Source organism: Saccostrea cucullata, unplaced genomic scaffold (assembly GCF_032062105.1).
Source record: "Saccostrea cucullata isolate Sc308-1 unplaced genomic scaffold, CSIRO_AGI_Scuc_v1 ctg16460, whole genome shotgun sequence".
Lineage (NCBI taxonomy): Eukaryota > Metazoa > Mollusca > Bivalvia > Ostreida > Ostreidae > Saccostrea > Saccostrea cuccullata.
The window spans coordinates 1-11,771 of record NW_026938309.1 but is presented as its reverse complement, the minus strand read 5'-3'; the positions used below and the strand labels follow the sequence as shown (position 1 = coordinate 11,771).

The following is an 11,771-nucleotide window of genomic DNA, read 5'->3' as shown; positions in this document are numbered from 1 at the left end:
TTTTTTACTTTGTTAATATTCAACTATTTTTCAAAGTGCTAATTGGAGGTCTTTGATAGCAAATTGCTTAATTAAAAATACATATCTTTTCAAACTTGCTTTCACTGGGCAAGATGACAAGTATCATTTTTAACCATCAGCCTTCCTTCACTAAAACGATTAATCCAATCATTAATTGAATTTATAGGAATTCATTTATCTCAATAAACTGTGTACAAATTATTATATGATACAGTAGAGGGATTTCTAAGATATTACAATAAATTGTACAGTCGTTTGTTGAACGAGTTCGACTGAGACAACCATTTTAATGTCGCAGCTGTTGCAGAAAAAATACATAACTGGCATAATTGAGTTATGTAATTTTTTCAGCAATAGCTGTGACATTAATTCCTATACTAACAGACAAAGAAAGACATTTGATTGTTTTATATTTACATCTGTATGAAAAACATTCAAAGTAAAGTAAAATGTGTTAAATATTGATAAATATGTCGTATGCATAAATGATGGAACAGCCATTGTTCAAGAAATCTTTGCACGTGGCTTGCTTAGAGTCGTTTATAAATTGCACTGATTAATTGCAATTGTCTTCATAAGAAATGAAGGAAAAATATTCAGTGGATTTAAATATTCTGTAATTTAATGACATTAAGAATGATGGGCCTGTATGATAGTTCAGATTTAAATGCAGTCAAAATACTTTTAATACAAGTACATTATCGAAATTTAATTTCCTTTTAAACTGTTCAATTTATGATAACATCAAGATATGTAGTTTTGGCAATGTCACTAATCTTGCTAAAAATACATTTGTAGATGGGACCCAGCAGTAGTAAATCGGAGGACCACTTAGGTTATACACCTTTACACATAGCTTGTTATAATGGTGAGATATGGTTATTTTTAATAATCGGAAATTTTAAAACTATTCAATTTTCATATCTATTAAAAGTCTGTAGCAAATTATATTCCTAGAGAAAATAAAATGCAATATCTTGTTTTTTTAATACAATGCAGGCCAAGACAACTGTGTGGAAACCATTTTAGAACAAGAAAAAATAACTGAGCTTTCAGGGAACCCCTTCTCACCTCTTCATTGTGCTGTGTGAGTATAGCGAGTGTACAGAACATCTGAAATTCTCTTAAATTCAGTTCAGCTTTCATATCTTGAAAACTAGTAACTTGAAGCTGATATGTCTATGCAATTTTATAGTCTCAACCCCCCTTTATTTATGTATTTTACCTTCGATATCTCTTTTCTTCTCTTCCTGTTGAATTCAAGATAATGATTCTTAGCCAAATTCTGACGTACATGTACAGTAGCTAGAAAAAGTACATGTATGATGTAAAGTACACGTCAAGTAGCTCCCATTCAAACAATGGAAAACATTTTGTAACAAAGCAGTTAATGTGGGTGTATTTGAATTTAACATTAAACATGTTTTCTTATTGATGTTTAATTTACAGTACAGCAAAATTGTGTAAATTTAACATTGTTGTTTATGATTTTTTTCAGGATAAATGGAAATGATACTTGTACAGAAATTTTATTAGAAGCTTTAGGTGATAAAATTGTGAACTTAACAGATAGCAAGGGAAGGTAAGAAGCTCAAAAAAGATTATATTATATGTACACTACATTTGACTGGTAGATTTTTTAAAACAATTTGAAATGCTGCAAATGTTTAACTGTTTTAAAATCTTTTGTTATCAATTTTTAATGTGAATATATTTCTCTATATAGTTTTTAGTGATAATTAAGTTAAAAAGGAATTAGAATATTTTATGATTGCCCTCTGCTCTGCATAGGAGTAACAATTATATAATATCACATTCATGTGATATTGTCATTTCATGCCATAAGGAGAATATAGGGACTATTCTTTACTGAATATAACAAGACTGTATATTATTATTGCTTTTTAGGACCCCCCTACATGCGGCGGCCTTCAGTGACCAGTGTGAATCTATGCAAATGTTACTTAACCATGGGGCACTGGTCAACCACTGTGATACAACGGGGAAATCCCCCATCATGCTTGCTGCAGCCAATGGCCACGCAGCAGCAGTAGGCAAGTTATTTATAAATTTGTTCTTTTATAAAAATATTTCAGACTGTACATCCCCAACCAGTTGAATATTACATAAATCTACATTATCTATTGAAAGAAAACTAATTTTTTAAATGAAGTTAAATCCATGCTCTGGTTTTAGTGGTCTTTGGTTTCTTTTTTAATTCACTACATGCCATGTATTATCATACAATATTCAAGTTCATTGTAAATTTTTCAGAAAATGTTTTTCAGTGATTCTGTTTTGATGTCTCTTACAAACTATGGTTTCTAGTCGTTTGAACCATAAATATAACTGTAAACCCACTTTTATTCTCGAGATAGAAATATGCACAACTTTTGTGACCTTTATTCGAATGTATATCCTCAAGAACAAGTTATTTACCTTTATGTTCTTATGTAGAATTTTGCCTCAGTTGCATTAGTAGTCGCAGATGGATTCAAAATGAAGAATCACAAATAAAAAGATGTCGTCAATAATAGTTGGTTTACAGTATAAGTGACATTTTTTTACAAAGTGTAGTTCAGAATATGCTGGCTTTTTTCTTATATTGTTACTGTATATTTTTCTTTTGCAGAATTATTATTAGAACAAAATGCTGATCTTTCGTTAACTGATAATGAAGGGAATTCCTCTCTACATTTTGCCTGCTCAAGAGTAAGTAGTACTACCTCAAATGTAGGAAAAAATGAGTATAGCAGATGAAATCTGGAGATCATAATACATGAGTCTTTTATAGAACTTTTGTATTTTTGAAGTATTGTTCAAGTATTTGTTAATTCATGTGTCAAGATAAATGTAAAACAGAATTCTAAGAGGATTTTTCTTTGTATTTTGTAACCCTTAAGTTTTTAGAACTTATAAAAACATACATGTATATATAGTGTACACTATTAATAAATGTATTTTGATTATTTGTGTAGGAGTCTTTATTAGATTATTTTGGATTTGTTTCAATGATTGGTTAATATACATGATATTAATTTTATTTCAGGAGCATGAAAATGTGGCACTCCTTCTTCTAGACAAAATCAATGATTCCAATATCTGTAATATAGCAAATAATGAACTAAAAACGTAAGTAATAAGAGAAACAAAAAAAAAAACATCTGACTTGTATTGTAAGATAAGTAAAATATAAGTAAAGCTGAACTCCCATACTTCAAACATCAATATCAAGAGTGAATAATTGTTTGATGTGAGTGAATAACCTTTCCTTGTAAATGTTCATGGCGTCCAGACATGAAATCTGCAATTTATTCCTTAAGTTTTCAGCTCCCACCATGTTCTTCTTTTAAAACCTAATTTAATTATTAAAATATGATTAAAATATGAATGACACCTCCCAGTTTAGTATGTGTACAAGTTAAACTGCAGTATGATTAGTATGGACTTTATTCAAAATCTCTTAAAAACTACTATGTCAGATATATTTTTCGAACATGAACAATGATTAGCACCTCATAGTTTATACTTAACACTGAATTGCAACTGAAATATTATGTACACATAATACATGTATCAAAAAATTCTGAAAAAATTAGCTTTTTTTACAGGCCCTTGCATATAGCAGCTAAATATGGTTTAACTCCTGTTGTACAAGATCTAATAACAAAAGGCAGCAGTGTTTTTGCTATAGATGAAAGCGGTAAGAATTGCACACGTTTTCTTTATACTTGCCTCTAAGCATGGTATGCATTACTGGTTAAAGGTGCATTTGACATTTGTGTGTATTTTAACTTAAGATACATGTAAATATTCTCTAAATCTTTTTTTTTTTTTTTTTTTTTTTGCTGCTTTCATGAAAAAGTCTGCTTTAGACTTGAATTGAGTCTCTCTTTAAAAATGTTATGTACTCACATATAAAATGTTATGTACTAAGAGCTACATATATAATTATTTTCGGGGGGTAGGCATTAAAAATACGCTGATGTAAAAGACGTATTTATTTAGATAAATTATGCTTTTCAAAATCTGCCGTTGGGATCATGAAAACATCTTAAGCCTAAGTAGAAAAAATGTATTTTGCACTAAAATGATTTAAAAATCAAGCAGTCAAAAATTAAAAGTTTTTATTAACTTAACATCAATAGAATCTTGTACGTAAAGTTTCGGTGCACAAGTAATGAACATTTTAAAGATGATTAAAAAAAAATATGACCTAAGTCTCAGTTCATAAAGTCAAAGTTTCATAATGCCAGGAGCTAACTTCATTAAGCCTAAGTCATTTCATGTTCTCTGTGGGACTTGGCTTCATTTTTTTTCACTTCTCTCTGTCTTCTGTTTCAGGCCACACTCCGGCCTTGGCATGCGCCCCCAATAACCGCGTTGCTGACTGTTTAGCCATTATTCTCGCTCATATGCCTCTTGCCCCCACCCCTAACAACGTCTACCCCAGGGCCAATCGATTTGACAGCAGTACGCCTAATAACACATTTGGTAAGTCACCGCATTTATGAATCATTGCATGAGTTTATGGAAGGTTCATTGTGTCTTGCATATGATAAAATATGCCTTAGTGAATGTGCATGCCTTGCTAAAGTTTATCAGGAAGATTGCTTGCTCTTTTCTAATTTTTTTACTGAATTTCCTTCAAGTTTAAAATTTTATTTAAGCAATTTGATTGCAAGTTAAACATGTTAAAGATCAATGCCCATGCAAGTAATGCAGCAAACTTTTACCTAAGAGAGCAATGGATTTCTTAATTGCCTTGTGAAGGTAATGTTCACAATATCAAAATTTGGAATATAAAGTTGTGATGTTTCACTTTCTTGCAGGGGGAACCAGAACACTGGAACCCACAGGGGACCAGATTAGCATAGGAAGTCCTTCCAGTTCTGTTCAAGATGTGAAGGAACACTCAGGATCATATCAAAGTTCTGACTCCGAGTTCTACTGAGGCTTAATACTTCACAGATCTGATGAGCACGGACATCACCACCATGATGTATGAATGTCTGACATGTATCAAAATTTGTGCTTACTGCCATGAAGTTATGTTTCCACAGGGGACCAATTTATTTTAAATGAAATTTTTGAATGGATACAATTTCATGTTTTCGTTGTTGCTGTCACAAGATCATGCATGAGTAAGCATTCATACAAATTCATTAGTGAGACATCTGAAATAAAAGATATCCATTTTACTGAGAGAGCATATATTTACCACATGGCCATTGTATATGCATTAAAATGTTTATCTGAACATTATCTGAACACTCTAAAATTAGCACAGAAACTGATTTTTAAGGCTTCTTAAAGCTTTTTTTTTCGATGAGTTCTAGAAGGTACCCCGGGGATGCAACTTGATCTGTCATTGCGGACTGAGTTCCACCAAATGTTATCAGTTTCTTTTAATATATTATACAAAAGAGGGATACAGTTTAAAACAGAGAAATGTCACAGTATATTAGCCACCATATACATGTATATCTGCTTTTAAATTTTCTTTCAAGGTGTGAAGATGTTACTTCTCTTGAAAGTCAAAGTGTGAATTTTTTATCCCAAAATTTTTCATCAGAGATTTGCAAATTACTATAATTTAGATTCATGTTTGATATATTTTTGGTGCTTTAAATAATAAACAGAGAATATTCAAATTCCTACCTCATTGTCATAAAAGGAAGGTGAAAGTTATAAGCAGTATGTACTTTTGCTATACGATGCCCATATCAGATTCGTCTCTTCATCCTGTACCGGAGATTTTTTTTTGTTCCTTTTTTGCTGTATCTTAAAAGCAAGTGCAACTTTTCTCCTGAAAATTAACACGCTGGACAGTAATCTATATTCTGATCACAATCATTCTTATTATAATTTTACTGGGGAGGGTGGGGTGGGGAGGGGGTTTGCAATTTCCAGTTTTAAATTAGATATTGATTGGTTATTTTAAAAATACATATTCTGTACTGAAGGTAGTTGCATTAGGAGGGAGTGCTATTATTCAGTTAAAGTTAACCTTATTTAGCATTATCATGTTCTGATGTGCTTAATTTTTTTTTAAGTTTCAAAACTTGATTTGGTTTCTACCAAGTAGAGATTCAAGTGTCTTATTAGATGAGACGAGATCTGCCGGTGTATTTCCGACTTTAAATAAATTTCAATGTATATATACTTGTACTTAATGATGATGTTCAATTTTTTATACAGATTTATTTAACACAACATATTGATTTATTATAGACAACTCATGTATATTTAATTGATATACTTCTGTATAGGAAGAATTTTTAGCATTGTATATTAAAAGTTTTCACATTTGTAGTGTCTCATTAAATCAGTATTTGAAATTAGTTTTGTTTGCCAACTCTAATTATATAAGTATTTGTGTTTATTAGTATGCTTTAACTTGTATACCATAGGACCAATTTATATCATACTTTCAAAAAATACAGGTATATGTAGTTTAGTATGCAGGGGTTTGCCATTTAAAGCACAAATCTTATTCATATAGTGTAACTCGAAGTTCAAACTCAAATTTGGAGAAAATTTCCGCTAAACAGAATTTTAACATAAAATTTAGACAAACAATTATTTTTCAATCTGTTATTTCAGCACATAAAATTTGTCAAGTCATATTTAGATTCCATCAGATTCTCAACCTGGGTATTTAAAGTTGAAAAATATTTTTAGCTTTTCATAACAATCATTAATGCTTTATGGAGTAACAGAAATGATTTATTATCACATGAAGATCATTTTCAGTGTTTCATTTTCATATAGAGCACATGCAAAGAGATACATGTATATATGGATTCACTCATATTTTGGCCCTCTCCCCTTTTTCATTTACCGGTATAAAAGTTAAGCATCAGTGAATCACAATGAATTTTTTTGTTATTGTTGAAAGATAAGTATTTATTTTAGATGCTTAATTTTCATATAATTAGAAATTTTCAGAATGGGGTCCAATAAGGGTCCTAACCATATATCTAAATATTTTAATAGTTAGTCATTCAAGGAAGACTGTTTTAAAGGGGCTGGGGGGTTGTGGCCATTTTCAGACTATTTTGACCTCCTTTAGAAGAAGAGCTCCATATAAGGAAATACAAAAATGTTCAAATTTTAAAACTAAAATGTATGAAATTTTTCTTTGTGAATTGATAGTTGACAGCTTAAGATATAATATCTAAAAAATTGAATTAAATCTGGTGGTTAATTTGTTAATTTGTTGACTCCACAGCCTCCTTAATGCTTTGCCATCACATAAGGAGAATTAATTCACTACTTTATTGGGTCATTTGGAGAGGTTTTGTCTAAATTAACTGTATTAAAATCATGATTTTTGGTGATGGTCAAATTTTTCATGCTTTGTAATTGAAGATGCAAGACAAACATGATTCTTATTTTGAAATTATGTTGAGAACATTATCATAAACTGAAACATCTTTTTAAGAGAAAACATCATTTTCATATTCAGTAGGCACAAATGTACAAGAAGCAAGACTTGATTTATTTGACACAAGCATTTTTGTGTGTGTATCATATTTATTGTTGGTTAAAAGTGCTTTTAATTTTGACATCGCAGTGTTGTTGAATTTTCAGAGTTTATGTTACAAGTTGAATTTGAGATGACCTCAATTTTTAAGAAAATAGCTCTGTTGATAACTGTATTGTAGAAAGAGTAATATAATATTTGGGAACTCTAATGGTTGTCCAGAAGGCAGATTCATTAATAAAAATAAATTCCTTTGGAACTGTACAAGTAGTGAACTTAAAAGAATTTTGTAAGAGTTTGTTTTAATATTTCACGTGTAATTTATAAAAAAAACCTGATTAGCATAAATATAAAACTTGATATAGTTTCACTTATCTAAGATTATCCCTAGTGAAAGATTAAGGACTTCAAGAGATATTTATATAATTGTTGATATAATTATCCCCTGCAGTGAGTGTGTGTTATCATATACATTTTGAAACAGATTCATTGGAGTGACTTATCCCTCTTTTCAATATTCACTTTTCTCTCATCGTACTGTTTTGTGTGTTAAATGATTTGAGATGAAGAATTTAGTTACTAGTATGTTAGATATTAAGAAACTGTTCTCTCAATATTGTGAGATACAGTTATAAGGACCTAAAAACATTAATTTTGTTTGAAAAACAATAACAATTTATTAATAATAAATATGTTGTCCAAAACTCAGATGGATAGTAAAATACATAGAAAATAAAATAAATTTAAAACACCTTATTGTTAGTGTGATCCATTTTTACATGTTTTAACAATGCAAAACTGGAGCAGAGCAAACACAGACCTACAAAACAGCAGTGATTTGAACTGAATAATTATAATTATTAAGATTTTTCACTAAATTAGACATTTCATAAGTTGAAAACACACATATTTACATTAGAAAATCAATTAACTTTCATATAAACGTTAAGAGCAGAACAAATATATGGATCTCCGAAAACAACAGAGGTGATATCAGATTGCATGGAACATACCCTGGTGATAGGTCACACCCGCCGTGTACTCTTCATTATGATCTGCAAAAAGCGAAAATATCCATAGACAATTCAGTGTGTAAAAAAGGTTATCAATTAGTATGAAAAACGTCAGTCAGCACTTAACATATAATGACAAGTTGTACACAAGGTCATGATATCGTCCACAAAACTTGCGAAATGATGAATTCAAACGAGATTGTTGATATCCTTACATGTATTTCATCAACTTGTTTTTCAATATAGTTTACCTCGTTTTAAGTGTTTGCAATCAGAATGTGTTTCAAAAAGAAAATTTTGCGAATGACCAATGACAAGGTAATATAAGTAAATTTACGAGTGCCATTTTTATTGAAAAAGCAAACACAAATGATATAAAAAAGCCTGGACCTTTATTTATCGTGGGGAATGGTTGTATATAGAGTTGAAAAGTCGTAAGATTTAAGCTGTTGATTTTTGTAAAATCTTGTGATTTCAAATCGTTCAAAAGTTTCTTGGAGTTTATGAGTATCCGCATCTGATTCACAAAACCTTTGAATATGTTGTTGCACAATACTCTCGAAGTTTTCCTTCACTACTGTCAATATCTAGTGAGGAGTATAGAAAGAGGCTTGGTTGCACATTTACTGGAACCCGAAATGTTTCTTTGTAAGGATTCTCATGAAATTTCGGAATCCAATATATATATATGGTAGTCCAAATTCATTTTCGTTCTTCAGGATATTTAAAATATTCAAAACTGACATATGATTTTGAAGAATTTCGTCCTTAGAAAGGGATCTATGAGTGAAAGTTCCTCTAAAATACAATTTATATAATGAGCCTTACAAACAAAAACAATGTTACCTGCTTTGTCAGCAGGGACCAGTACATCTAATTCTTTTTTCACTTCTGGATTATTGAATACAAATGGATAGATGGTTTTCATATTGCCCCTCAATCTTTTAATACGCGATTTTAACATGGATCTGATACATGATTCAACGTCTTCTTTTTCATATCTGGACCATCGTTTGGCGTAATCTTCAACAGAATCCATATTTATGAAATTCCGACGTCAGTTAAAGGATCGAGGTTCCCTTTTTATTAACTTGACATTTAGATATATCGACGACGTATTGTCAATTAACAATAGTAATTTCCATTCCTACGTCGATATGATATATCCTGGAGAGCTTGTGATATAAAATACCACACAGTCTGACACATTTGTTTTATACTTGGATATTTTACTTGAAAAAGACGTTAATGGTAATCTTACAACCAAGCTATATGATAGACGTGATGACCTCAACATTTCTATCGTCAACTTCCCTTACTTATGCAGCAATATACCCTCATCACCTGCATACGGAGTGAATATATCTCAGTTGTTATATCTCAGCAAGAGTTCGGAAGCCCATTTAGGACCTATCGAAAAATATTTTTAAATCCGATATAACGAATTGTCGAATTTGTTATAACGAATTTAATTCGTGATAACAATTTCTTTGAATTCGTTAAAATGAATTTAATCTGTTGTAACAAGTCGAAAATTCAAAAATTTGTTAATACGAATTAAACTCGTTTTAACAGATTCTAAAACTTGTTATAACGAATTGAATTCAATTAAACGAATTCCATAATTTGTTATAACGAATTAAATTCGTTAAAACGAATTCGACAAATCGTAATATCGAATTCATATATATTTTTCTATAGACCCTGATTATTGAATTCGATCAAACGAATTTAATTCGTTATAACAAACTTTGGAATTTGTTTTAACGAATTTAATTTGTTATAACAAACTTAAGAATTTGTTTAAACGAATTTAATTTGTTATAACAGATTTTTGATTTAATTCGTTATAACAAATTAAAGAATTCGTTATAATGAATCAACAAATTTGTTACAACAGATTAAATTCGTTATAACGAATTCAAAGAAATTGTTATAACGTATTAAATTCGTTATAACAAATTGGACAATTAGTTATATCGGATTCAATAATATTTTTCGATAGGTCCTAAATGGGCTTCCGTACAAGAGCATGCTCTACGCATGTACAATATCTATAACGAGGTGAATTATTGACAGGCAAGTTGATGAAACAAGAATATCAGCAGTCTCGTTTAAAGTCATCATTTCGTAAGGTCTATGGTCGATACAAAGACCTTGTCAACAAACACAATTTATCATTGTGTCAAATGCTGACTGACCTTTTTCATACTAATTATTAGTCCATTATTTATACATTGAATTGACGCGGGTGTGAGGTTAGCAGGGGACCCACCCTCCATTTAAGTCCTTGTTATTAGAGAGGTTTAGTTTCACGATTTGCGACGAACTTTTACGAGTGACGTAATCAATTGTTGTGTTCTTCGACATCATAATGTCAAATCCGACGTGTAGCTGCAAGTTTAAACGTGTAATACACTGTCTACGCGTATAATGTAAACGGGTAAAGTTATGGATTATTAAATTCTTTTTTTTTTGATTCAGTTGATTGATTTTTATGCAACAAAACAAGAACACAAGTCTATCTAAAAAAAAAAATGAATTATTTATTCTTTTTTTTTTATTTATCTCCGTCAACAGCGTCAAAACTCTGCCCGCCGAGTAGAAAGTGGAACTCAACCACATAGGTATGCCTGATCCCGCACAATTTTGACTGGCTAAAAAAACGTATCTTAAATTACATCAATAAAATGTCGTGGTGTTTTTTATGAAAAATAGAGCAATCAAATTTTATTTATTCAAAGCAATATTTTAAATTTAATTTAATTTTTAAAATCACTGATTTATTTATTTTTGCGCTTTGCCCGAGATTAGCTCATACCGTTTCGTGGTTGAGTTCCCCTTTTAACTCGGCGGGCAGAGTTTTGACGCTGTTTACGGAGATAAATGAAAAAAAAGACATGCATGCCGTATATAGCTGTGTAGATAAATATCGTAGAAGACAATGGTAATAAAAAGTTTTCCCGTATTTCCCCTGAATGTGTAAATGAGTGCATTTTGAGGAGGGCGGTACTGTGTGTAATTCGGAGTTAGATACCTTGTATTATTAATATACTATGGGTTAAAAAAAAATTTTCCCAAACAAGTGCCTGTGTAATAGCCTTACGAAATTTATTTTTAAGTGTCTGTCAAATTATGTCCTAACAACAGAAAATAAATTTATATTATACCAGTTTCCTAAACGACCATAGAATTTGTGAAATGATGACTTTGAATTTTTTTCTGAGTCATCAACTTAAAAACCCCTT

At 30.6% G+C, this 11,771-nt stretch overlaps 1 protein-coding gene across 1 annotated transcript; it reads left to right on the top strand.

Annotated features, from left to right (window-relative positions):
- Window positions 1–819: 819 nt before the first annotated feature.
- Window positions 820–5,888, top strand: LOC134249950 (serine/threonine-protein phosphatase 6 regulatory ankyrin repeat subunit A-like). Its single transcript, XM_062732302.1, has 9 exons — window positions 820–889; window positions 1,021–1,108; window positions 1,520–1,603; window positions 1,930–2,075; window positions 2,654–2,733; window positions 3,071–3,153; window positions 3,633–3,724; window positions 4,366–4,515; window positions 4,854–5,888. The coding sequence occupies exons 1-9, from the start codon at window positions 820–822 to the stop codon at window positions 4,973–4,975; spliced, it is 915 nt and encodes a 304-aa protein (XP_062588286.1). The 3' UTR covers window positions 4,976–5,888.
- Window positions 5,889–11,771: the final 5,883 nt, after the last annotated feature.

Bases quoted from the DNA above. Each gene is read 5' to 3' on its own strand.
- LOC134249950 (XM_062732302.1), top strand. From the start codon at position 820: ATGGGACCCAGCAGTAGTAAATCGGAGGACCACTTAGGTTATACACCT. The intron at 2,076-2,653 runs GCAAGTTATTTA...TTTCTTTTGCAG, and splicing joins TGGCCACGCAGCAGCAGTAG to AATTATTATTAGAACAAAAT. The intron at 2,734-3,070 runs GTAAGTAGTACT...ATTTTATTTCAG, and splicing joins TACATTTTGCCTGCTCAAGA to GAGCATGAAAATGTGGCACT.